General features: G+C 55.3%; 3 protein-coding genes and 2 long non-coding RNA genes across 10 annotated transcripts; 3 read left to right on the top strand and 2 right to left on the bottom strand.

The window, feature by feature from the left end:
* The first annotated feature begins 500 nt into the window (after positions 1-500).
* Positions 501-9731, top strand: Ttll13 (tubulin tyrosine ligase like 13). 5 transcript variants are annotated; one of them, XM_090321323.1, is made up of 15 exons: positions 501-733; positions 1059-1099; positions 2193-2311; positions 2930-3060; positions 3222-3378; positions 3617-3760; positions 4079-4164; positions 4395-4626; positions 4743-4927; positions 6482-6667; positions 7144-7324; positions 7591-7767; positions 8304-8622; positions 8959-9214; positions 9665-9731. In XM_090321323.1, exons 1-15 carry the CDS (start codon positions 501-503, stop codon positions 9684-9686), a joined length of 2469 nt encoding a protein of 822 aa, XP_090177449.1. In that variant the 3' UTR covers positions 9687-9731. The 5 variants fall into 5 exon arrangements, with proteins under 5 accessions (XP_090177449.1, XP_090177446.1, XP_090177448.1 ...); XM_090321320.1 differs by having other exon boundaries at positions 6482-6589; XM_090321322.1 differs by lacking the exon at positions 3617-3760.
* Positions 3860-9725, bottom strand: LOC150044454 (uncharacterized). Its single transcript, XR_016533150.1, has 5 exons — positions 9250-9725; positions 7499-7665; positions 7292-7353; positions 4543-4840; positions 3860-4449 (listed from the first exon to the last, which is right to left on the bottom strand). It is a non-coding gene; the product is annotated as an uncharacterized LOC150044454 (long non-coding RNA).
* Positions 9732-9807: 76 nt separating the features above from the next.
* Ngrn (neugrin, neurite outgrowth associated) lies at positions 9808-12737 on the top strand. The gene is made up of 3 exons (XM_090321326.1): positions 9808-10053; positions 10501-10611; positions 11757-12737. The coding sequence occupies exons 1-3, from the start codon at positions 9890-9892 to the stop codon at positions 12358-12360; spliced, it is 879 nt and encodes a 292-aa protein (XP_090177452.1). The 5' UTR covers positions 9808-9889; the 3' UTR covers positions 12361-12737.
* Positions 12738-13676: 939 nt separating this feature from the next.
* Positions 13677-24133, top strand: Vps33b (VPS33B late endosome and lysosome associated). Its single transcript, XM_090321327.1, has 23 exons — positions 13677-13951; positions 15243-15323; positions 15912-15973; positions 16560-16609; positions 16792-16859; positions 17517-17562; positions 18482-18580; positions 18862-18962; positions 19785-19881; positions 20053-20130; positions 20303-20376; positions 20515-20601; positions 20732-20822; positions 21181-21255; positions 21510-21574; positions 21677-21731; positions 22090-22136; positions 22211-22343; positions 22732-22805; positions 23201-23302; positions 23383-23458; positions 23538-23660; positions 23900-24133. The coding sequence occupies exons 1-23, from the start codon at positions 13856-13858 to the stop codon at positions 23977-23979; spliced, it is 1860 nt and encodes a 619-aa protein (XP_090177453.1). The 5' UTR covers positions 13677-13855; the 3' UTR covers positions 23980-24133.
* LOC150044457 (uncharacterized) lies at positions 23110-25286 on the bottom strand. 2 transcript variants are annotated; one of them, XR_016533149.1, is made up of 3 exons: positions 25208-25286; positions 24508-24643; positions 23110-23644 (listed from the first exon to the last, which is right to left on the bottom strand). It is a non-coding gene; the product is annotated as an uncharacterized LOC150044457 (long non-coding RNA). The 2 variants fall into 2 exon arrangements; XR_016533148.1 differs by lacking the exon at positions 25208-25286 and having other exon boundaries at positions 24508-24902.
* Between the last annotated feature and the right edge of the window lie 153 nt (positions 25287-25439).

The following is a 25439-nucleotide window of genomic DNA, read 5'->3' on the forward strand; positions in this document are numbered from 1 at the left end:
CCCCTCCTCCCCTCGTCCCCGGCCCCCCTGTGGGGCCTGTGGGGCCCCGCCCCGCCCCGCCCCGGCTGGCGCACGCGACGCACGTTTTCTTCTCCCATCGCCTGCTTAGATATCAGAGCTGGTCCTAGTTTTTTAACTTTATTTTGTCCGTGCACTTTCGTCGGATGAAGTTTGCGGTCTCTGCCCCTGTCCACCCATGAAAACCACGCACGTCTCAGGGCTCTTCCCACCTGCATGCATCAGCTCTCCCAGCATCTCCTCTCTCACTAACAATGATGGCCACAGCCGAGGGCGTGGCTCCCGCCAGCTCTGAAGTCCCACACGTGTCCCAGCGAGATCCTGCCTCCCTAGCTGCTCTGGCCGCATCCCCTTCTGTAATGGGAATGTCCTACACTTCCTCACAACACTCCCGGGGCGCCTGCGAGTGAACTCCTGCAGGCCTGGAAGGAGATCCGGTATCCTGTGTCCTTATTGTTCCCTTCCCCGCAGAATCCAAGAGAATGGAGCTGAGCACCTGTAAGTCCAGCGATTCCGAGGTAGACTTCGCAGAGGAAGAGGAGTCGGAGGAGGAGTGTGTGAAAGGGGAGTCTACCATCCCTTCGCCACAGGCAGTCTCAAAGGCTCTTGAGAATGGGGTTCACTTATCCATTGTAGCCAAGAAGATTCCAAAGAAAATTGTAGCCGCTATTGACACAGACGAAGTTGGGCGGAAAAAGAGAAAGCGGAAACGCAGGTGACCTCTCCCGGGCCCCCTGCTGCTTGGCTCCTGAGTCCTCCAACCCTACCAGCATTACCCAGGCGGGATCCACGCTCTTCCCTTCAGCCTTTGCAAAAGGATGGGAAAGGCTGGAGTCTTAATCTTCTGGTACAAGAAAAACCAAAATCAGGACCACAGGGACTGCTCGCTTTGGAATTCCTCATGCGTTGTCACCCTGGTCCTTCCTTGAAGATGCATCTAGACAAAGTGCATTTGTGTTGGGAATTTGTTGGGTATCTCTTCATCACAGGGTCTGTTCCCTCCCCTCCTCAGCCTGATTTCTGCTATTCCTCTGTTCCAGATCCCTGACGATCAACCTGAGCAACTGCAAGTATGAGAGCGGTAAGTGCCAGGCACGGGCTCTGAGGACTGTACACTAGGGACCGGCTCCAGTCAGACCTAGACCCCAGGGTTTTCCTGCTGGCCTAGAACTGACCTTGAGGTTCCCGGGTCTTCCTCGATCAGCCCCTGGTGACTGTTCTAGCAGTTTCAACTGGCCTCAGTGACAGGGAGGGAGGGTATTACCACAGCTAACAGGAAATGTGGCTGGGAATGTGGCCTAGTGGTAGAGAGAGGGCTTACCTAGCATGCATGAAGCCCTGGGTTTGATTCCTCAGTACCACATACACAGAAGTAACTGGAAATGGCACTGTGGCTCAAGCAAAAGAAGCCCAGAGATAGTGCCCAGGCCCTGAGTTCAAATCCCAGGACTGGCAAAAAGAAAAAAAGAAATGGTGGAGTCACTATTGGCCCTTTCCCCTAGATTTTAACAGCTATAGACAAGATTAAGATTTTTAAAAATGTTTTTCAGGGTTGGTTGTGAGACAGGGCTGTAGATTAGTGATGGATCATTTCTCTCATGCATACAGGGCATGCTATTAAAAAAAAAAAAAGGTCAGGAGTTTGGCCTAGTGGTAGAGTGCTTGCCTGGCATGCATGGAGGCCTGGGTTCGATTCCTTGGTACCACATACATAGAAAAAGCTGGAAGTGGTGCTCAAGTGGTAGAGCTCTAGCCTTGAGAAAGTCTAAGGACAGTGCTCAGTGCCCTGAGCTCAAGCCCAAGACTGGCAAAAAAAAAAAAAAAAAAGACTCTAGTTCTTTTCTTGGACTTTGAAATCACTTCAACAATTAAAAAAAAAATCTCCAGCTAGGTCAGGCTCCTCCTCACTCCTCGGTTTCCTCTATTATCGGTTGAGGGCTTCCATGTGGCCAGTGTGTGCCCTGTGTAGGACGCAGGCCAGAGATGGTCCTGGTCAGGAGACGGGGCTGAGAAGACCAGGGGTGTGGAGAGGTGCAGGGCAGCAGAGGTCAGCACTACCTCCCCTCAACCTCTGCTCTGCTGAGTCGTCCCTCCCCTGACCTGGCTAGCGTCCCAGGTCTTGTTTCTGGGGCCCACACTGGCAGGCGGCACTGACGCTGCTGCTGTCTCCGCAGTGCGACGGGCAGCGCAGATATGTGGCCTGAAGGAGGTGGGGGAGGACGAAGAGTGGAATGTGTACTGGACAGACTGTTCTGTCTCACTGGAGCGAGTGATGGACATGAAGAGGTTTCAGGTACCATCGTCCTGGCCTAAGAGCCAACCCCGCCCCAGCCCCTCAGCTTCCATGGTCCTGTCCAAGGGCACTTTCTGTGGCTATGCCCTGTGTATGTGGGGAGACCCCACACAGGGGCCTTCTGCACCAGTGAAAACATCCTCGTGGTGGGCACAACCCATGGGGCAGCAGGGGACCAGGAGGCAGCTTCAGAGCTGAGAGCAGAGGGTGTAGCGCAGAGAATAAGCACTTGCTTTGCAAGCCTGAGTTCCCAAGTTTGATCCCAGGAAAAATAGCTAACAGCAAGATCTGCTGTGGTCCAGCCGCCCTCCGCATCCACAACCACTGAGGCATCCGTCTAGTACGCACCTGTGCTTCTGCCACCTGGCAGGCTGAGGCACTCTGTCCCAAAGGGGAGGGGAGCCCCACGTCCTAGCTAGTCCACTCTTGTCTGGTCCCCATTCCTAACCCTGGTGTGGAGGCGGGGGACAGGACAGTTCAGGAGAGGTCTGTCTAAGGAGCCCTGAGGTTTCTCACCATAGTGAGCGTACCTAGTGTACGCCTCTGTTTCCCATCTCCCTTGGCTTGCCAGTCTTCCACTGCTTTCTGGGGCTCATGTCACCCCTCTCTCTCTTCCAGAAAATCAACCACTTCCCTGGTATGACTGAGATCTGCCGCAAAGATCTGCTGGCCCGGAACCTCAACCGAATGCAGAAGCTGTATCCCACCGAGTACAACATCTTCCCCCGGACCTGGTGTCTCCCGGCAGAGTGAGTGCGCCTCACCCCAGGGCACCGCGGCAGGGGTAGCCTCCAGACCCCTCCAGACTCCGGCCTAGCCCTAGGGGTGTCTCCCAGTGCTGGAAGCAGAGGAAGGCTGCAGGGGGCCAGGGCCAGGGCCAGAAGCCGTTGACCAGCCCCCCTGCACACAGCTATGGGGACTTCCAGTCCTGGGGTCGCCTGCGGAAGGCTCGGACGTACATCTGCAAGCCGGACAGCGGCTGTCAGGGCCGCGGTATCTTCATCACCCGGACCCCCAGGGAGATCAAGCCAGGGGATCACATGATCTGCCAGCAGTACATCTCCAAGGTGAGGGGCCAGGCCCGCTCTCCCTCCCATCCCTCCCCCTAGGCACAACAGAGTTGGGACACACAGCCATCCAGCCCTGGTCAGGTCTCCCGTTTTCCCAGCTCCTAGCTGGTGGGGAAAGGGGAGGTTTCTTACCCACTTTCTGTGGCCAGCTTGAGGAGTCACGTGCAAGGGTGGCGTGTAGCAGGAACCTGCGAAGTTCACTGTGCACTATTTCCTCGGGCTTGCCCGTGTTCAGCCCTTCCTCATCGACGGCTTCAAGTTCGACATGCGGATCTACGTCCTGATCACGTCCTGTGATCCTCTTCGCATCTTCATGTACGAGGAGGGCCTGGCCCGCTTTGCCACCATGCCCTACTCAGAGCCCACCCATAACAACCTGGTGAGAACAGGCCGGCCCCCCCTCCACCCACAACAACCCGGTGAGGACAGGCCAGCGCTGCCTCCACTGCCACCAGCCCTGAGGTTCCCAGCAGAACCCAGGAATGGGGGTGGCCACTGTCCTGCAAGCTGCATTAGTGGTAGGGATGGCTCCAGGGCCAGCACTGGAGGTGCCCGGCCCCCTCCCCTGGACCCTCCAGGACAGCTGCCAGGGAGGAGGGTAGGAGATGGGCAGTTGTGGGGGTGGAGGGGTGGGAGATGAGAGAGAAGAGGGGGGCAGAGAGGCAGCCTGAGCCCACAGGAGCTGCCACCCCCACAGGATGACGTCTGCATGCACCTAACCAACTATGCCATCAACAAGCACAATGAGAACTTTGTCCGGGACGAGTCCATGGGCAGTAAGAGGTACCCTTCTCTGTCTCCTTCCTGTGCCCCCCAGCCCTCAGCCCTCGCATCCCAAGAGCACTGGGCTGGCCTGGGCAGGCTGAGGCCTGATTCCATGCCTGTGCTGGGTCAGAATCAACCCAGTCACTGACCCCGGCTCCCACTGAAAGCTGCCCTCTGGAGCCCAGGGCCCACCACACAGAATTAGGGTTCCGACCAGGAAGCCTCCCTCTGAGCCCTGGGCCTCGCAGGAAGCTGTCGACGCTCAACGCCTGGCTGAGGGAGCACAGCTACGACCCCCGTGAGCTGTGGGGAGACATCGAGGACATCATCATCAAAACCATCATCTCCGCCCACTCCGTCCTCCGCCACAACTACCGAACCTGTTTCCCCCAATACCTGAGCGGGGGCACCTGTGCCTGCTTTGAGATCCTTGGTTTTGACGTCTTGCTGGACCACAAGATGAAACCGTGGCTGCTGGAGGTGAGCTGGCGCTCCTGACGTGGAAGTCCTCGGCGGTGCTCTGCAGTGGGCCTCCCCCCACCCGGAGCCAGGTGGTCTGCAGAGGGGTGGATGGTGACTCCTCCCTCCTCTGGCAGGTGAACCACTCTCCCAGCTTCACCACCGACTCCCGCCTGGACCGAGAGGTGAAGGATGCCCTTCTGTGTGATGCCATGACACTGGTGAACCTGCAGGGCTGTGACAAGAGGAAGGTACTTGAGGAGGACAAGCGGCGCGTGAAGGAGCGCCTCCTCCAGTGCCACCTGCCACTGCGAGAGAACAGGTATACATGCTGCACCCCTTGACTTGGGATTGCTATCCCGGTGGTAAAGCCCTCCAGAAAGGGAAGGCCACTTGGGGGCCAAATGACCTAGACAGATGTAATTTACATCTTCATGGACAGTAAATTCTCTTTTCTTTAAATTGCTTTTTAAATTTTTATTGCAATGTGTAGAGGGGTTAAGGTTATATTCACCAGATGGTAGGTGCATTACACACTGATACCCTTCTCATGTTTTTTCCCTGTTTCCCTCCCCATAGATTGTAAATTCTTTTTTTTTTTTTTTTTTTTTTTTTTTTTTTTGCCAGTCCTGGGCTTGGACTCAGGGCCTGAGCACTGTCCTTGGACTTTCTCAAGGCTAGAGCTCTACCACTTGAGCCTCAGCACCACTTCTGGCTTTTTTCTATGTATGTGGTACCGGGGAATGGAACCCGGGCCTTCCTGAATGCAAGGCAAGCACTCTACCACTAGGCCAAACTTCTGGCCCCTAGATAGTAAATTCTATATGCAATATACCGGCAATGCAAATAATGCAATAATCTTTTGCCTGCCCTTGTCCTCCAGCCTCCTCTTCAGTTTCTTCCCTGGAGCCAATCAACATTTTTTTTTTTTTTTGGTGGGTCGTGAGGCTTGAACTTGGCCTGGGCACCATCCCTGAGCTCTTCAGGTCAAGGCTACCACCCTTTCCTTGAGCCAAGCCCCACTTCCCTTTTCTAGTAGTTAACTGGAGATGAGTCTCAGGTCCTTTTGTGCCTGGGCTGGTTTGAACTTTGATCCTCAGATCTCAGCCTCCCGAGTAGCTAGAATTACAGGCATAAGCCACTGGGCCTGGCCCAATCAACATTCTTAGTGTGACATTTATACCTGTACTAACACTTAAAGCACAAATACAGTGCATTTATTGAAAATATTTCTCTATCTAATTACACCATGGTGTAACTTTAGCGCTGTTTTCATATCAGTACCTAAGAATGGTTATGTAGCCAGGTGTGATGGTACACGGCTAATCTCTGCACTATAGAGGCTGATATAGAGACAGCCATTAAAGGATACTGTCGACAGGCCCTGGAGCCTCACACCTCTCATCCTAGCTTCTCAGGAGGCTCAGATCTGAGGATCAGTGTTTGAAGTCAGCCTGGGCAGGAAAAGTCTATGAGAATCTTAACTCTAATTAACCACATAAAGCCAGAAATGGGAGCTGTGACTCAAATGGTAGAGTGCCAGACTTGAGCAAAAGAGCTCAGGGACAATGCCCAGACCCCGAGTTCTAGTCTCCCCCTGAACCTCTCCCTTACTAAATTATTTTCTGTAGTGAACATGTGTTACTCTCAGAATCCTAGGAGGTTTTGGTAACTTGAGTTCTTGCTTAAGAATGGACTCAAATCTCTGAAAGCCAAGGTGGGACTGTCCAAACACAGGCAGGGCAGCTTCCCCACCCCCACAGCAAGGGACCTGAGAGGCCAAGCAGCCAGTAGAAGGTTGTGAAAGCCAGTCTTGCTTTCCCTGCTGAGAGTTCTCAAGGCTTCCCTTCCACTACCTGGAGTTTGGTTTCCACAGGCGAGAACAGATGGAATCGACCCAAGCAGCCATGCTGGACCAGGAACGATATGAAGACTCTCACCTTGGGGGCTACCGGAGGATCTACCCTGGGCCTGACTCAGAGAAGTATGAGCCCTTCTTCAAGCACAATGGCTCCCTCTTCCAGGAGACGGCAGCTTCCAAGGCCAGAGAGGAGTGTGCCAGGTGCCTTGGCCTCTGCGTGCCCAGAGCAGCCCCTGAGGCTAACTTACTCCCCAGCACTTGCAGAGAAAGGAATGGGGCATCCCATTCTTAGTAATAGCACTGTCTGGGGCGGGGAGCGTGGCCTAGTGGTAGAGGGCTCACCTCGCATGCACAAAGCCCTGGGTTTGATTCCTCGGTACCCCATACACAGAAAAAGCTGGAAGTGGCCTTGTGGTTCAAGTGGCAGGCAGAGTGCTAGCCTTGAGCAAAAAATGTCCAAGGACAGTGACAGTGCCCAGGCCCTCAGTTCAAACCCCCAGGATTGGCAAATAATAATAATAACAGCCCTGTGCTCTCCAGTGTGTGTCTCCTCGCCCTTGTCTTTCCTCTCCTATCAGTGCCAAGTCCAGATCATGAGCTCCTTTCTCTGCCCATCCCTTCTCCCCTTCTCCCAACACAACACCTCTCACTGTCTGAAGCCGCCCTGTCTCGGTCAGGCAACAACTGGAAGAGATTCGTCAGAAGCAGGAACAGCTGGAGAACCCAGGCACCAGAAAGAGAAAGGAAAGCAAAGACCAGAACCTGGGTGAATCGGCTGGGGAGAAGAGCCGATACAGGGTGGGGCCCCGGAGCCTCTGTACCAACCTGGCTTGCAGGAATCGGCACCTGGAAAAAGAGGTGTGAAGGGTTTTGTGGCCCTTTTCTTTCTGCAGGGAGATGGGTTGGGACTCAGAGAAGGGAATCCCCGCTGGCTTCTCCTTCCCTGGCCAGAGTGGGGAGTTCCTGGTCAGTAGATTGAATCTGACTTTTTGGAACCTGAGGTGAGAACTTGGACAACAAAGGGAATCTTGCCTTGGGCCTGGGAAGGGAAGGAGGTGGAGGCGGCAGGGGTCAGGCAGCCACCCTTGCTGAGATCCTGCATTCATCTCTTGTGTTTCCTGCAGCCACTACCAGTTCTGGACACCATGCAGCCTCAAGAGATTGTGGAAGAGGAGGAGCTAGAGCGGATGAAGTCCATGCTGCAGAGGGAGAATCTTATCAGAAGCCTGGGTATTGTAGAGCAGCTTAACCGAATGCTGCACCCCAACCACCGGGCCCAGAGAAATCTTCCTGAGTATCGGGTGAGGGTCCTTATGAAGCTTCTCACAAAGCAAGGGAACCAGGGCTATGATGCCAGCTCACGGTGGAGGCTGGTGTGATGGCATCAGTTCCCAGAGCCTGGGAGAGCTGAGTGCACTGGGCCTTGGGCAAGGGTCTGTTGGTTCTTTTGCATCTGTTTCCAAACTTCCTTGCTTCTGGTTTTGACATCCAGCAAAGTGCAGCTCCCAACTTTCTCAATTACAAGAGACTTGCTCTCTCTATTCCTGTCTCATGGTAACGCCCCAAACTCCTGACTGACAAAGAGCAAGGCCACCACCCATGCCCAGTAGTTCCCGTGTAGCTGTCTCCCTAGCACCGCTAGCGGCCAGCAAAGAGCTGCTGCAGTCGCAGCAAACCCCAGGCAAACCCACTGGGTGCTCTGTTTTTGTTGAACCCTAAAGGAGAACCTGGTTAAATAGTGGCTATGGCCTAGAAGAGATTTCTCTGTTACCTATTTCTTCCAACACACCATCTGGCCTCAGCAGAAGTGTGATAAGGGGCTGCTCTTCTCCTCTAGCCTAGATCTCATCAGGACGGGCAGGGTAGTCAAGAACTGCAACCTGTGAATCTGGTGCCATTGGTGCTCCTGAGAGGGGTCGCCTCAGAGCAGGGACCCCCTCATATCCTGCAACCACTTCGGCCCCATGTGTTGATCCCCAGGATCTTAGGGTCACTGTCAAGCATGAATGCTCCAATGGCACAGCACTCCCAGTACCATCTGAAGCCCAAGAACTTCAACTGGACAGGAGACCCAGGCGCCACTGGCTCCTGTTCATTGTCCATGAAGAACCGTAGGAAGCACTATTTTTCCAGCGCCAGAGTCAGGCTCGCTAGACGTAAGTATACCAAACTAGTTTCGGTTACCCTAACTGACCTGGGTACATTCCTGGTAGCGACCAGATGTGGGATGCGAGCAGAACACAGTGCGGGCCCTGTAGGAACAGGGCAGGCAGTGGACCCACCGACTTCCCTTGGTGTGATGACCCCGGGGATGGAAATGGCAGAAACCTCGGTCCTTGACGGGGGTGCAACTGTAATCGAGTGTGGTAAGGGTGCTAAGGGGAGCAGAGGTGCCACTCATGCGTGTCGGCATTGGGTCACCGTTGGGAAAAAGCTGAACGAATGTTTTCTGTGCGCGGTCCAACTCAGGGGGGTCCGTGTTTCCACTGCAGAAGGCCAAGCCAGCAGAAGGCTAGAAGCTATAAACCGAGCCCTGGCAGGATCGGGGCCACCCACTTTGACCCCAAAGCAGGGCTATCTTCTGCAGCGGGAAAAAGAGGACGGCAGTTCGTGGACGGAGCGTGCCTTGCCCTCCTCCACGGCGAACTCTGACCGCGAAGTGGTCAAGGCCCGGGCGCTCACCCTCTGCCCTGCCTCCGCGCCCGTGGTGCAGCACGCCGGCGCCGTCCTCCACGCCAGCCAGTACAGGTAAAGGCAGGAGGGAAGCCCGGCCACGCACCTACCCTCAGCAGCCCCTCAGGTTTCCGAGGGGCAGGCGAAAAGACTGCCACCGAGTTCCAGCTCCAACAGCCCTGGCCAGGGGCCCTGGGCGCCGAAGGCCGGCCACAAAGACACCAAGAGTGCCTCACCGCTCGATCCTCCGGGGCTCGGAGAAGACCAAGCGCTGAAGAGCCGCGGCCGGCGCGCTCCGGGCTCCCCGAGCCGCCTGGGTTGAGTCCGAGGGGGCAGGGCCCGCGCCCCGCGTGCGGCCGGGGCCGGAGGTCCCGCGGAGCCCGGCGCCCCGGCGCCCCGGCGCGGCCCCGTCCCGCCGGGCCTCGCCCTCCCGCCGGCGCGACAGGCAGGCCTGGGCGGCCTGGGCCGGAGGGCGGGCCTCGGCGTGGAGTCCGTCTTTTTATTAAAGTTTATGTCGTTTTCCAGGCGCGTCCGCTACCTCATTTAGACCCGGGCGAGGAGGTAAGCCGCAGCGGGGCGGCCGGCGGGCGGCCGGCGGGCGGGCGGCCGGCGCTGCCGCTCCGAGGGAGACGCGCCGCGGCGCCAGGCTTCCGGTCCCGCCCCCGGGTCCGGGGACACGCGCGCTTCCGGTCCCGCCCTCGCTTCCGGTGTGGCTGCGCCGTGAGCTACCGGGAGCTGGTTTGTGCCGACATGGCCGCTACGCTGAGCCTCTTACTGAGCGGCCGGGTTCGCCCCTTCGTCGCCCGTTGTGGGTTCGCGACCCAGCGGGTGGCGGGCCCTGGCCCCCTCGGCCGAGAGCCGGACCCCGATTCCGATTGGGAGCCGGAGGAGCGGGAGCTGCAGGAAGTTGTGAGGTACCGGCTCCTTCCCGGGCCCTCGGCCTGAACCAGGACCTGGCGCCCAGGGGCTTGGGGCAGCCCGCTCCCCGGGGCTCCAGGCCTCTCCCCGGGGCTCCTGGCCGCTCCCCGGGGCTCCTGGCCGCTCCCCGGGGCTCCAGGCCTCTCCCCGGGGCTCCTGGCCGCTCCCCGGGGCTCCAGGACGCCCCCCTCCCGGACTCCCGTCTGCTCCGTCCGCCCTTGTTCTTGCTGTCTGTGGACGCAGGGCCAGAGGTTCGTCTCGGGACCGAGGTCCTCGCTGAGTGACACTGACCCCCGGTTTGTGGAGCCCGGCATGCTGCCAGGCACCTACTGTTCTAGGTGTTAGGTTTTCGGGGCCGTGTGCCGAGCCATGTGAAGCCGGCAGTTGCGATAGTGTTGCCTTGGCTTCCACGCATGGCTTCTGCCACTGGTTCTCTCCTCCAGCTTCCTGAAAAGACAGAAAAGTGCAATCCGACTCCAGAAAATTCGGAGGCAGATGGAGGCGTCTGGTCCCCCACCCAGAACCCTAACGAGAGAAGCCATGGAGCAGATCCGGTAAGCCTTGATTATGGAGACGAATAGAACAAAACAGCAGTGTAAACGGCTGGACTCAGTTTGCTCCCTAGATTGAGACGTCTTTGGGCATCAGCAGGAGGCCTGGAGTTCCACTGCCGAGCTGCTTTCAGCCAGGTTTAGCTGTTTGTAACGTTGTTTTTACTAGGGGGGGCGGGGGGAGCAAGAAGCAAAAGTGCGCATCACAGTATGTAATCTCTGTACAGTAAATCATGACTTTCCCAAACCAAGGTCCAGAAATGAGGTTCCAGGATAAGTGCACTTTTCTGGGAGGGAAAAAAGATCAATAGCTTAAAGAAGTTTTGAAAGGTGTTTTTGTTTTTTGTTAAAGTTTTAATTTTTACATTAGAAAAATTCTTTAAATAGGGGTTCAGTTTGTAGGCTGTCCTTACACCCATAGTCCTGTGTCAGCTTTCATGGTGCTTGAATTGTACGCATGTACTCCCACATTCTGCTGTGTTTTTTAAAAAAATATTTGTTTTGAATAATGAATTACATATAAAAAAAAGTCATAACTATAACATGGAGTATGCATTGAGAATTATTTCCATAGCCAGTCTGGCAGTGTTTATTTTCTTGGTAGTTGCTGTGGTTTTAACTCTCCGTCTTGATGCTCTCACTATACCCTGTACCTAACACTCCCCGAAGTGTCAGTGGGTACAAATGCCCCCACCACTGTGTGCCCCTGCATTCCCTAGAGCCCCTGTGGTGGTGGACATAAGTGGGAGGCATTTGACTGATGTAAATTGAAGTGACCTGCTTGTCTCCATTGTTGGCATGCATGAATGGAGTTGCGTGAACTGGAGTCACATAGAGGCTGCACTTGCAGCTTCTGCAAGCCACTGCGTCTTCATTTACTTATTCCTTCTCTTAGCAGCAGTTCTGCTAAGAAATGTCATTTTCGTCTCCTCCTCCCCTTCCCCCCCCACCCCCAGGGTACAGGCACTGGACCTGGGCACTGTCCCGGAGCTTTTGCTCAAGGCTAGCACTCTACCACTTGAGCCACAGCACCATTTCCAGCTTTTTCTGTGTATGTGGTACTGAGGAGTCAAACTCAGGGCTTCATGCATGCTAGGCAAGCACTCTATCATGAAGCCACATTCCCAGCCTGCTCCTTTTTTCTATAGGTATTTACATAAGGAATTTGCAGAGTCCTGGTCAATTCCCAGATTGGCAGAAGGTTTTGATGTCAGCACTGATATTATCCGAAGAGTTTTGAAAAGTAAATTTGTACCCACTTTGGAGCAGAAACTGAAGCAGGATCAAAAAGTCCTTAAAAAAGTTGGGCTTACCCTCTCTGTCCAGCAGCTCCAGGGCTTTAGACACAGCTCGCAGCCATGCAGCTCAGGCCACTCAGTATCCAGCTCTTTGTTGATTCCGGGGGATAAAGCCTCAGCCAATAATCAGAGCCTCGATACCACCTTGAAAGTGATAAAGTCCAATACTCCCACTGCAAACCCAACCAGGAGACAGAAAGGGAGGAGTGAACAAGTCCACGGTCTGGGGAAGGAGCACTTGGTTCCCATCACTGCAGCCTCGCGTCATCAGACAGAACTGCAGAAGTGCCACAACAATGAGGACACCAGACCTGACAGCACTGGGTTGCCCAGCGTTGACAGGCTGCAGGAGATGCGGGCAGAGGAGCCAGAGGGCCGGACCTTCAGCAGCACAGTGAAACAGAGGGGGCAGGAATTCTTTGACAGCAGTGGGAACTTCCTGTACAGAATCTGAGCTGGAACCCAGCTTTACAGTGGACGTGGGCAGGTGCATTCGGAGCTGGTGGGATTTTTGCTTATGACTTGGCCACGTTGGAGTCAGTGAGAAGCCTGTGGTTTAGATGATTGAAGCTTCCTGGAGCACAGCCTCTAGTCTGCCCCCATGGACTGGCAATCCTTAATCACCTGTATTGCCTGAACTCCTTGTGTATTGAAATCTGCCATTTATGTGGTTATGTGTTTCTGTGATTCTTGTGACAATATGTCTGGGAGAAAATGAGAAGTCTGCCTTTTGACCTCATTTCCCCCCTTGATTGCTGAACACTCTTGGTTTTGAGCTGTGTTATGGAATATTCAATGTTTTTATCTCAGCAAAGATAACGTACAGTGCAATGGTGCAGCATTCTGTTGGTATTCCCTGGGGCTAGGGAGTTTTAAGAACCTGGGAGAGTGACAGGATGGAAAAGTTAGAAAGAGAAGGGTCCCAGAACCCTTGTCATTCAGCTTTTGGATGGTGGGATCCAGGGGAATCTTAAAGGGCAGTGTGCAGAGCACTGGCTCAGTGACATTTTAAAATTGAACATCTGTGGTTTCTGCAAAAAAAAAAAAATAGAAAGCAGGCCTAGGCTTTAAAATCCCCAGTGAATCTCCAGCCAGGCTAAATCACGTCTGATTCTACGAGGACGCTATGAGGCACATGAGGACAGATTTCAGTCCCTTTTAGAAATGAGAAAATTCAGGGCTGGGACTTTGGTTTAATGGCAGAGTGCCTGCCTAGCATGCACGAAACCTGGGTTTGATTCCTCGGTACCACATACATAGAAAAAGCCAGAAGTGGTGCTGAGGCTCAAGTGTTTTGAGTGCTAAGCCTTGAGAAAACCCAAGGACAATGCTCAGGCCCTGAGTTCAAGCCCAGGACTGGCAAAAAAAAATTGAGCTGAGTGTTGGTGCAGAGTGGTGACTGGGTCTTCACTCACACAGGAACAGGAAACACTATCCTGTGTCGTGCATGTTCCGTAAATCTGCAGATTCCTTTGGAGTCCTAAGTAGCAGGAAGCGGGCAGTGCCTTAGGCTTGCCACCCGCAGCGGCGGAGGGTGTCAGACCCTGACATCCCGGCCTGCCGCCGGTTACGCTCGTGATGTCACAGCAAGGAGGACATCATCTGCTCTCGGTGTAACTGGCAGAGCCCTGTCTCGAAACCAGAGCTGTGGAATCCGTGGAACAGCCCTTGCTCTCCTAGCAATGCCTGGCTTCCCGCTTGGCCTCCGCTTTTCCCCTGTCCCTTTCTGCGTGCCGCCCACTTCCGGTTCCGGGGCGGGACTTCCGGGCGCTCGCGGAAGTGGGTCTTCGCCGTCGCTCGGTCCGGTTCTGCGGGGGCGCCTCGGCGGCTGCTCTCCTCGGTGTCGGCGGTCCGGAGCCTGGCGGAGGGGCGGGGTGCGGCCGGGGCCGGGGCCCGGGTGCCCGCGGGCGCGTCTCCCTCCGCCCACGGTGGCCCAGCCAACCGCGTCCATGGCCTTCCCCCACCGCCCCGACGCCCCCGAGCTGCCGGACTTCTCCATGCTCAAGCGGCTGGCGCGGGACCAGCTCATCTATCTGCTGGAGCAGGTCCGTGCGGTCCCAGGACGGAGGGAGCACGGGAGGGTGGTTCCGAGAACCTCCCCCAGGTCCAGGGGCTCCCCGAGCGCCGGCAAGGCCTCGCTGCGGCGGTAGGCGAAGCGTAGATGGACGGTCCCGTCCGTCCACCGGGACGGGAAGGAGCCAGCTTGAGGAATAGGGAGGTCGGGGCTGGAACAGAAGTGAGAAGAAGAGAAAGAGAGTTTCAAAGCAGGTAGACCGCTTCCAGAGGAGGCTCCTCGGTGCCTTCCCTAGCACCCCTTTCCAAGAAGAGAAACAAGAGCAGGCAGCAACCGCAGTTTCCACCCCCACCCCGCCTCCCCATTTGTGTCATTGGCCACGACTGTAGCAGCGATGGTGTAAAAGGGCTAGGGAACTAGGGAGCAAGCTGAGTAATAAAAGACACCATACAGAATCGGTGGCGGTAGATAGATCTCAAAGAAGACTCAAAGATTTAACTAGTTAGTTGCAAACGCTGGTGGGAACGCTGGTGTGGGTGGGTGGGAGAGGGATGGGAAAGCACTATCCTGGAATTTCTCTTCCATTTCTGTTTTGCAGTGCTGGGTGGAAGGGTTGGTTATTGAATGTCCCAAGCCCTGCCCTGGATTTTCTAAGTTTTGTGTTACTTTTGTAACTAGAAGAAAAATACCACTAGAAAACCAAGCGTCACAGCTGAGGGAGTTGCAGGGTCTTGGTTCCTCTTGAGGCGGGGTGAAGGGGGAAGGCTACAGTGGGTATCAAAGTCGCTGGTGAGCTGAAGGACTGAGTGAGGACCTGAGAAAGAACATGAACTACCCAAGATGGGTGACTTTGCAAGACGGGAATATCAAGTGTGGGTGAATAATCAATGAGCCGAGGTAATGTCTTCCCAACTCAGAGATGTGGTCCTGTAGAGATGTGGTCCTGCCAGGCTCCAGTGACTCACACCTGTCATCCTAGCCACTTGTGACGCTGAGATCTTAGGATTGCAGTTCAAAGCCAGCCCAGGCACTGAAGTCCATGAGACTCTCATTTCTAGTTAACCACCAGAGAATTGGAAATGGCTTCTGTGCCTCAAGTGGTAGAGAGCTAGCCTTGAGCTGAGGAGCTCAGGGACAGAGCTCAGGCTCAGAGTTCAAGCCCCACTACTGGTCAAAACAGGGGCAAAAGCTGGAGAGGGGGGATGGAGGAAGGGAGAGAGGGAGAGAGACAGAGAGAGGTGTGATCCTGTGGAACGGGTGGCTGGACACAGTCAAGGGGGCATTTGTGATGCACGCCTCATGGACATACTGTGTTTTTTCAGCTTCCTGGTAAAAAGGATTTGTTCATTGAAGCAGATCTCATGAGCCCTTTGGATCGAATTGCCAATGTCTCCATCCTGAAGGTACCTCTCCTTTTTCCAGGGGGATTCTCACTCCTCTCTTCAAGTAGTTTTTCTTGGGGCACTCATGACAGATTGATGAGGGAGGGTTACCGTTTAGGAGTTACGGTGTGGTGTCCACTCCGTTGAGTGGACAGAGGGATGAGTGATCAAGTTGGCGATGTTTCTGCCTTGCTTTCTATTTGATTTTCCCATTCATAGCTCAAGGAGGGCTCAGGGAGATTGTTGTTAGGTAAACAGTTTGATTCTATTCCTGAAGTTACCCTAAGTAGGGGGCCCTTAAGTCTCTTGTCAGGACCAGAAATGTGGCCACGGAGACCTGGGTTAGAGTCCTTGTTACCACATACGCAAAAAAAGCTAGGTGTAGCTTACGTGGTAGAATCCTATCCTTGAGAAAACCCAAGGACAGTATTCAGGCCCTGAGTTGAACTCAGCTTTTTTTGTGTATGTGGTACCAAAGAATAGAACCCAGGTCTTCCTGCCTGCTAGGCAAGCACTCTACCACTATGCCAAATTCCCAGCCTGCTTTGTGCCTTTAATAATCTCTTTGATCTACTGTTTTTTGTTGTTGTTGTTTTATTCTTTCTGTAGCAACATGAGGTAGACAAGCTGTATAAGGTGGAGAGCAAACCAGCCCTCAGCTCCAGTGAACAGTGAGTATCTAGGAGGGTTTGTTTTGCCTCTAAGCTGAGGTGCGTCCAAGGCACACTTTCCCTGTATCTGCCGGGGCTGAGATCAGGCATCAGGTGTAGCTCTGGCATGTAGTATATGGTTCATCTCCTTCCTGAACTTCTGTAATTTCATGCCTGCATCATTGTCTAAGCTCTGAATGAATGTTCCCTTATTCTTTTTTTTATCCTACCTCTCTTTTTTCTTAAAACAGTTTCCACTAATTTCACTGTTCTAATTTCACACATAAATATAAAGAACTTTCACTGAGCCAGGCACCAGTGGTCGACACCTATAATCCTAGTTATTCAGGAGGCTGAGATCTGAGGGTTGTGGCTCAAAGCCAACCCCAGGCAGGAAGGTCCATGAGACTCTTAGCTTTAATAACTACGAGAAACAAACTAGCCAACACTGCAAGGGTTTTGGTAGAGGCTCTCATGTAGTCTAGCAAGTGTGAGTCTCAGTACCACCAAGGAAGAGAAACCAGTGTTGCACCTGTTGGATGGTTTGGTTTCTCCCAAGCTCCCATCACTAGTGCCATGAGTTCTCTTCTGTCTTTCTCTCCCTTAGATTGTGCTTCTTGGTCAGACCCCGCATCAAGAATATGCGTTACATTGCCAGTGAGTAGGCTTGGTGCTGCCGGTGGTGGGCGAGACGGAAGACTGTTGGTCATGAGGACCCTTCAGCAGTTTGGCATAGTCGTGCACAGGTGGCCTCGCCCCTGTCAAGGGTCCTTCCTCCCCTTTCCTTGTGTCTAACAGGTACACATGGCCTGGCGGGGCCGCATCCCTTCTCTCCACAGGTCTTGTCAATGCAGACAAACTGGCTGGCCGAACTCGAAAATACAAAGTCATCTTCAGTCCTCAGAAGGTGGGATCTTTCCCCTTTCGTTTGTTTTGTCTTTTTTCTTGTGGCACTGTGACCTGCATGACAGCTCTTCTGGCATTATGGTTTAGGCTCTGGGTGAGCCTGCTGAGGAGCTAGGATTCTAGGCGTGAGCCACTGGTGCCATCCGTCAGGTCTTCCTTCTATCCTCTGAGCCTTTGGAGTTCCACTCAGAAAACACTCAGCTGTGCCTACAACTTTTGGGGTTTCCCCATATATTAGTCTGTAGTCTAGTCTTATCTGGAGTTCTTGGACCCATTTGGAATTGGTTTTTGTACAGGGTGAGAGATAGAGGTCTCGTTCCAGTCTCCAGCAAGTGGATAACTGCTTTTCCCAGCACCATTTGGTGAAGAGACTGTCTTTTCTCCAGTGTCTGTTTTTGGCCCTCTTGTAAAAAATTAGATGGCTATAGCTCCGTGGTTCTGCTCCTGGGTCTCCTATGTGGTTCTAGTAATCCCGGCTCCAAGTCTGAGCTCCAAGTTCCAAGGCCAGTTTAGCGAAGGCTTGTCTCACGTTCACAGAGGGCTGGGTAGGTGCCTCACGGTACAGTGCTTGCCTAGCAGGAGTCTGGGTTGAAATCGCCAGCAATCAAAAAGAAACGGGAAAAAGTAGTTACTGATCAGCTTTCTTTTGTCCTTTTAGTTTTATGCATGTGAGATGGTGCTGGAGGAAGAGGGAATCTATGGAGGTGAGAGGAGATGGATGTGTGTGGAGAGAGGGGAGGAGGCGGTGGGGGGGGAGAGGAAGAGGAGGAGATGGGGGCGACACCTCTCAGCTGCCCCTTCTCCTGGTCCTCCTGTTTTGGTCTCCGGGGAGGATGTGTGAGGAGAAGTTCCCGGGAGAGCGTGGGAGTGGAATTGCTGGCTGCTGTCCTCAGCCGTTCCTGCCTTCCAGGGGCTCCCTCAGGACAGACCGACCCCAGGTCTCCTGCTGTGGAGGCTTCCTCACCCTTCTACTCTGTACCCAAATATAGCTCAGATTCTCAGCCTGTTGTCACATTTTTAGGGAAGGCTTTTCTTTTCTTTCTTTTTTTTTTTTTGTCAGTCCTGGTTTTGAACTCTGGGCCTGGGCACTGTCCTTGGGCTTTCTCAAAGCTAGTGCTCTACCACTTGAGCCACAGCACCACTTCCAGCTTTTTTTTTTTCCCTGTGTATGTGGTACCGAGGAATTGAACTCAGGGCTTCATGTATGCTGGGCAAGGACTCTACCACTAGGCCAAACTCCCGGCCCACTAAATATTTTAACAGTTTTTGCTGACAGGAGGATTTCAATTCAGGGCCTCAGGTTTGCTCAGTAGTGCTGTATCACACGAGCCATGCATCTAACCTGGTTTTATGTTAGTTTCTTAGTGATGGAGTCTGACGAACTTTTTTGCCCCAGCTGGCTTAGAACCATGGTTCTCCAGATCTCAGGCTCCCGAGGAGACAGCATTAGAAGCGGGAACCACCGGGGGCCAGCTTGCTTCTCATCCTTTAAGAATTGGTGCTGAGCGCTGAACCTGCTGTGCCGCAGGAAGCCCTGCGGGCTGGTGGCACGGCACTGTTGGGTCTCCACTGCATGCGTGGCGGAGGCCGTTGCTGAGAGGCCGATGCCCTGTGTTGCTGCAGACGTGAGCTGTGACGAGTGGGCCTTCTCTTTGCTGCCTCTTGACGTGGATCTGCTGAGCATGGAGCTGCCCGAGTTCTTCAGGGACTACTTCCTGGGAAGTGCACGGCCCGCTGGGTCTTGGGGTCGAGGGACAGCAATAGAGATGGGGTCCAGTGGGTAGAAACAACAGCTCAACCTTTGTCCAGGTCCGCGGTTTACCACAAGTGATGGTGCTGTAACGAATGAGGCTACGGTTGATTGGCCTTTGCGGCCGTTGAAAGGAATTCTGGCCAGCGCCCCCCAGCCCCTGCCGATCTCTCAGGGCTGCTCAGACTAGCCATTTTCCTGGTGGGAGTGGGGTTGATGCTGACTCCATGTCTCACGTGGTGTCTGCAGGAAGGGGACCAGCGTTGGATCAACACAGTGGCTCAGGCCTTACACCTTCTCAGCACTCTCTACGGACCCTTTCCCAATTGCTACGGGATTGGCAGATGTGCCAAGGTGAGACTGCTCCCAGTGTGTCCTCAGAGGGCTGTTTCCTGAGCCAGGCGCCACGGCTCACACCTGCCATCCTGGCCTCTCAGGAGGCTGAGATCCAAAGATCGCAGTTCAAAGCCAGCCTGGGCACAAAAAGTCCAGGAGACTCTTGCCTCCAATGAACCAGCAGAAAACCGGAAATGGTGCTGTGGTTCAAGTGGTAACACTCTAACCTTGAGCTAGAGAGCTCAGGGACAGCTCCCAGGCCCTGAGTTCAAAATCCAGGACCCACCGGGGAGGGGGGGAGGTTAATTCCCCTGCTTTGTTTCTGCCATCAGTTGTGAGGCTACTACTCAGGCCCTGATACCTTCTGTTGAGTTTTTAACCCAAGACCACCCCTTGAGCCATAGCGCCACATCCAGTGCTTTCTGAGTCGTTCATTGAGGATAAGAGTCTTTCCTGCCCAGGCTGGCTTTGAACCACAGTCCTCAGGTCTCAGCCTTCTGAGTAGCTAGGATGGCAGGTGTGAGCCACTGATGCCCAGCGTCTCGCTTTTTACCAGCGAGGTTGTCCAGGGGCAACTGTGATGGCGCTGAGGCCGGTTTCCACTGCTTTTTGCAGTCACAGTAGCTCCCCAGAGAATCTGTGTGCCTGGGAAAAAGGCAAGAGCCAGGGCCTCGGGGACCGATTACTATCCTTGAGGACAGTAGCTCCCCTCCACTGATCTCCTCTTGTTCACAGTGGACGCCATTGTTGGGGGCAGAGCAGCAGCAAGTAGCGGGGTGCATCGCAGGTGGGCTGTGGTCGGGTCTGGATGTGGTCTTGGAGACACCTTGGCCCTTGCAGATGTCATATGAACTATGGAGGAAACTGGAGGAAGAGGAGGACAGCGAAGCGAAAGGCCGAAGACCGGAGCTTGGACACATCTTTCTCCTGGATAGAGGTATGCGATGCCCAGCTCTCCTCTTGCCTTTGTGCCCAAAGGCACGAGCATGGGGAGGTAGTGGGCACGCAGGTTCCCGACAGGAGGCCGGGGAGTCCCCACACTGCTCAGAAGCTGGGTGCGGGCGCCCAGTGGATACTGGAACCCTCCATGCTGGGATCTCGGTTTCAGACATGGACTTTGTGACAGCGCTTTGCTCCCAAGTGGTTTACGAAGGCCTGGTAGATGACACCTTCCGCATCAAGTGTGGTGAGTGCCGCCGCCTGCCGCGTCCAGGCACCAGCCTCGGGTGCCTCTGCCCTCGGGCCGGGCTGGCAGTGGAGACTCCGCTTCTGAGTGCACTGGTGGTACTGGGGCCTTGGCCACAGTTCAGGAAAGTATGAGGAGGAGACCCTCACAGCTGTCCCCTTTGTCCTTAAAGGGAGTGTGGACTTTGGCCCGGAAGTCACGTCCTGCGACAAGAGCCTGAAGGTACTCCTCAATGCTGAGGACAAGGTGAGCGTGCAGGGGTCCCCACCGGGGATTGTGGGGTGTACTCGGTGGTCACGGCTGAGCACTGTTCCCTGGGTTTGCAGCCTCCGGCAGAGACAAACAAGGGCAGACAGGTCACGCCTCCTGGCTTGTCCCCCACAGGTGTTCAGTGAGATTCGTAACGAACACTTCTCCAATGTCTTTGGCTTCCTGAGCCAGAAGGCCCGCAACCTGCAGGCCCAGTATGATGTAAGGCCAAGCCCTTCTCCCTGCCTCCTCCTCGCCTCAGGGCTCCCTTTCTGTGTCTTCTCATGGATGGGTGGCACTTGAGGGAGACAGATGGCTTGGCGGGGTGCTGATGTAATGCGGGTCCCCACAGCGCCGGAGAGGCATGGACATAAAGCAGATGAAGAACTTCGTGTCCCAGGAGCTCAAGGGACTGAAACAGGAGCATCGCCTGCTGAGCCTGCGTAGGTGCCAGCCCAGGGTGAAGGGATGCCACCTGGGGCACTGGGCCCTGGGGAGAGCCTGGTCATCTCCTGCCCAAAGCAAGGACATGCTTCTGGGTTTTGCCTTAAGAGGTTTTCTCCTGGGGCTGGGAGTTTGGCCTGGTGATAGAGTGCTTGCCTAGCATGCAGAGACCTAGGTTCAACTCCTCGGTACCACTTATACAGAAAAGCTGGAAATGGTACTGTGGCTCAAGTGCTAGAGCCCTAGCCTTGAGAAAAGCCTTAGGACTGGCAAAAAAGAAAAGGTTTTCTCCTGGACCATAAAGGGGATCTTTGTAGAGCCAGTAGCGTGTCAGCTCCCTTCTTGTCCTGTCTGCAGATATCGGGGCGTGCGAGTCCATCATGAAGAAGAAAACCAAACAGGACTTCCAGGAACTCATCAAAACTGAGCACGGTCAGTTGCAGGAGCCTCGCCCAGCTGTGCCTCTGCGCCCACCCCTGGCGCCCACCCCAGGGTCTGCTGAAAATACTGTCTCTGGCTTCTTCCAGCTTTGGCTGGCTGTGTGCTGTGCTTGCTCCTGCTAGAAGTCCTGGGGTTCCTTAGCCACCCCAAAGATGGAGAAAGAGATGGGAGACAGACACTGTTTGTTAGCACATAGCGACTATTGAGCTATGTTCGGTAACAAGCTCGCTTCTGGTTTCTCGCAGCACTGCTAGAGGGGTTTAACATCCGGGAAAGCACCAGCTACATAGAAGAGCACATCGACCGGCAGGTGGGCAGCGGGGCCACAGCCCTGGGCGAGGGTTTCAGAGGTGGGGTCGCCCAGGCAGGAGAAGAGTGATCATGAGTTACTCAGCTTCAGTCTTCCTTGCAGGTGTCACCTATAGAAAGCCTTCGCCTCATGTGTCTTTTGTCCATCACGGAGAACGGTGAGCTCAAAAGGCCAGCGATTGAACGATCTGCTGGGGACAGGGTATGCACGGGGACAGGGTATGCACGGCAGATACAAGCACCTGCCTGTGTCATTTGATTCCTTGGTACCACATGCAGAAAAAGCTGGAGGAAGCGGGGCTGTGGCTCAAGTGATAGAGTGCTAGCCTTGAGGAATCCCCAAGAACAGTGCTTAGGTCCTGAGTTCAAGCCCCAGGACTAGCAAAAAAAAAAAGGTCTCAGCCTTCTGAGTAGCTAGGATTAGGGTTACAGGCACAAACCTCCTGCTTGGCTGTGTTTTCTTGGTTTTTTTTTTCCTTTCTCTAAATTCTATTGCTTTATTTTCCTCACCACCAGGTTTGATTCCCAAGGATTACCGATCCCTGAAAACCCAGTATCTGCAGGTAAGCCTCTACCAAATCACCCGGCACTGCTAAACTCTGGGCTCTATTCACATGACCGACTTGCACTTCTTTAGAGCTATGGCCCTGAGCACCTGCTCACCTTCTCCAGTCTGCGGCGAGCGGGGCTCCTGACCGAGCAGGCCCCAGGGGACACCCTTACAGCAGTGGAGAGTAAAGTGAGCAAGCTGGTGACGGACAAGGCCGCAGGTGATCCTCCCCCCCCCCCCCCCGGGAGCTTTTCCTCCTCCACACAGCCTTGCTCACCCATATACGCATTCTCATTTAATCCTCACAGAGACTAGGGGAGCTCAGTGGTCTTTCCCTCATTTCTCAGATGAGGAAACTGAGGCTGGCAGAAATTAAATGGCTTGGCCAGAGGACCTCAGTTAAGTCAGTCGGGTCAGTTTGACTGCAGAGGTCAGATGATGTTGAGCCCAAGGGCTCGAGTCACCGTGTATCTCCTGTAGACTGCACTCTGCGGACACCAAGCCCACGGATGGTGTGGGAGGGGGACTGGGTTGGAGGGGGCAAGTGGCTTCCACGATGCTGTGCAATGCTGCACCCCATAGGGTCTCAGCGCCCCTCTCGTCCCCAGGAAAGATTACCGACGCCTTCAGTTCCCTGGCCAAGAGAAGCAACTTCCGCGCCATCAGCAAAAAGCTGAACTTGGTATGTGGAGCACGGCTGCTGGGGACACGCGGGAATGCCCTCACAGCCATTCCTGGCAGCCAGCCTTGGTTCCATGGGCTTGCAGCATGAGTTCAGTTTAACAGTAAAGACAACCACTAGCAGATACCTGCCAAATGCCAGGGGACTGGAAGTGTGGGCTTGTGTGTGCCCCCTCCTCTTCCCCTTCCCCTCCCCCCCACATCACAGGGTGGGGCGGCGCACAGGGTGGGTACACTTGAGGGTACCAGCTTGGCCACAGATTCCTTTTTTCCAATACCATGACGGGCTGTTGAAATACCAACTGTTTGGTGGATGCCGCTCTTTATTGGTAGCTGGCCCTTTGAAGAGCTGGCCAGCCGAGCTGTCACTTGGCTAATGAAGTTCCTCTGCCCCAGATCCCACGTGTGGATGGCGAGTATGACCTGAAGGTGCCCCGGGACATGGCTTACGTCTTCAGTGGTGCCTATGTGCCCCTGAGCTGCCGGATCATCGAGCAGGTGGGAACCAGTGCCCCCATCCCTGGGTCCCCAGCCCCTCCTAGCATCTGCAGACTGGAGTCAGTTTCACGTCTTCCCAGGTGCTGGAGCGGCGGAGCTGGCAGGGCCTCGATGAGGTGGTGCGACTGCTCAACTGCAGCGAGTTGGCGTTCACAGGTGCTGCTGCCGGGAGGGGTGGTCAGGGCACATGGCCTAGGTCTGGAATGGCTGTGACCTCGGGGTCTGCTCTGCCCAGACATGACCAAGGATGACAAGGACAAGGCTTCCAGTGAGTCCCTGCGCCTCATCTTGGTGGTGTTTCTGGGTGGCTGCACCTTCTCTGAGATCTCAGCCCTGCGGTTCCTGGGCCGGGAGAAGGGTAAGAGAACGCAGGGGTGAGGGCAGTCCTGTGGGGGCTCTCCTTCACTGCAGCAGGACCTGCCAGAGCAGGGCGCCCAGGGCCTGGGAAGCTGCGGTCCCCACCAGCCTATTTTTACTGATGTGTCTGTGCGCTGGCACTGTGACTCAGGCACTGTGGGATCGGAGGAGTCTGTGCAGCTTCTGTGGGGACCCAAGTTCTGCCCTTGGTCACTTTTGCCACTCCTCTTGACTCCCTAGGGTACAGGTTCATTTTCCTGACCACAGCTGTCACAAACAGTGCTCGTCTCATGGAGGCCATGAGTGAGGTGAAAGCCTGAAGTCTTCCCCGGACATGTGCCCCTGGGGTGCAGGCGCTGGCACCCTGCTCCGCCACCTTGCCCAGAGCTGGCGGCCATGGAAGGCCGGGGAAGAGGGCTCCCTGGGGAAGCCCTGCTCCAGTGTGGCTGTAAATAAAGAGTGGTGTGAGGGTGACCCTGTGAGGCTGTGTGGAAGCACGGCGTCCCTGCTCCTCGCCCTGACTCCCTTCCCGGAGTCACAGAATACAATCGTGCGTGTTGATGGCCCCTTCTTAGGCCTCTTCCGACTTTACTCAGCTCACCAACACCATCCTTCCCCCGTCCCCTTCTGTTTTTGCTGTGTTGTCTAAGCTCATTCCCCTGCCTTGGTCTCGCAAGCACTGGGATTACATGCCTGTACTACAATGCCCAGCTCTTAGTTTTTTTGGAATAGTCTATTTATATTGTCTCTCTTCCCCCGTTCCCCCCTTCTCTCTGGAAACCAAGGTTTATTAGGAAAGCTAGGAGGTAGTGCATGACACAGACACGGGGCCATCTGCTCACACGTACCTCCTTGGAATTCTTGAGTCCAGTTCCCGCGGTCCTCATGTTTGCCTTCACACAGTCTGGTTATACTCCTGCTTCCTCTGGTGGCTCCTCTCTGCTTTGCCTGTCCTGCCTGTCGGTATCGTCCCTCTTCATCGTCCTGTAATTCCAAACCTCAGGTTCTCCTCTCACCTCCAAGGGCCATACTCCATAAACTTAGTGTCTAAGGTAAACTCGTACACCAGTCGATTCCCCCTCCTTGGAGCCCCTGATAACACTCTGGCTTCAAGCAGAGTGTTCCGACATTATGGGTGGACTGGAGTGTCAGAACACTCACACAGCCCAGCACCCGGGCGGCCGGCGCGGTGCTGCCCGCAGAGCGCTGCCCCTCCTCGCGGGCGGCCTGTGGTTTAGGAGGTCTGGGGTTAGACCCGCCGAATGTATTCATCTACTACCCATTCATCTACTACCCCCCCTCCCCCGGGTCTGGGGCCTGCGGGGCGCTGCCACCCGAGCCACAGCGCCACCCCGGCCTTTCCTGCGTCTGTGGTGCGGGCGTGCAAGCCGGGGCTGTCCTCACGCCGGTGGGTGAGCAGGCCGCCGCCGCGCGGCTCAGCGGGAGCAGCTGATGGCCGCCCGGGGCTGCGGCCCGCAGGCAGGTGAGGCCGGCAGGTGGTGCCACGGAGCTGGGCGGAGCCGTCGGGTGAGGCCCGCCTGCGGGTACCTGGGCTCCGCCCGGCCCGGGGGCGGCCTCGGCGGCCGCGCTCCCTCCCAACGCCTCCCGGCTGAGCGAGGCTCCGGCTCTGGGAGCTGGGCCAGAGCCAGCGCGCCCACGGCGGCGACTGCGCACGCGCACGGCGGCGACTGCGCACACCGCCTCCGCCCAGAGCGCGGGCTCCCGCGGGGCCGCATCCCCACTGCGCAGTCTCAGCGAGCGCCGGGGGGCGGGGCTAATG

The sequence above is a fragment of the Megascapheus bottae genome, chromosome 30, assembly GCF_031878675.1.
Source record: "Megascapheus bottae isolate mThoBot1 chromosome 30, mThoBot2.hap1, whole genome shotgun sequence".
Taxonomy (NCBI): domain Eukaryota; kingdom Metazoa; phylum Chordata; class Mammalia; order Rodentia; family Geomyidae; genus Megascapheus; species Megascapheus bottae.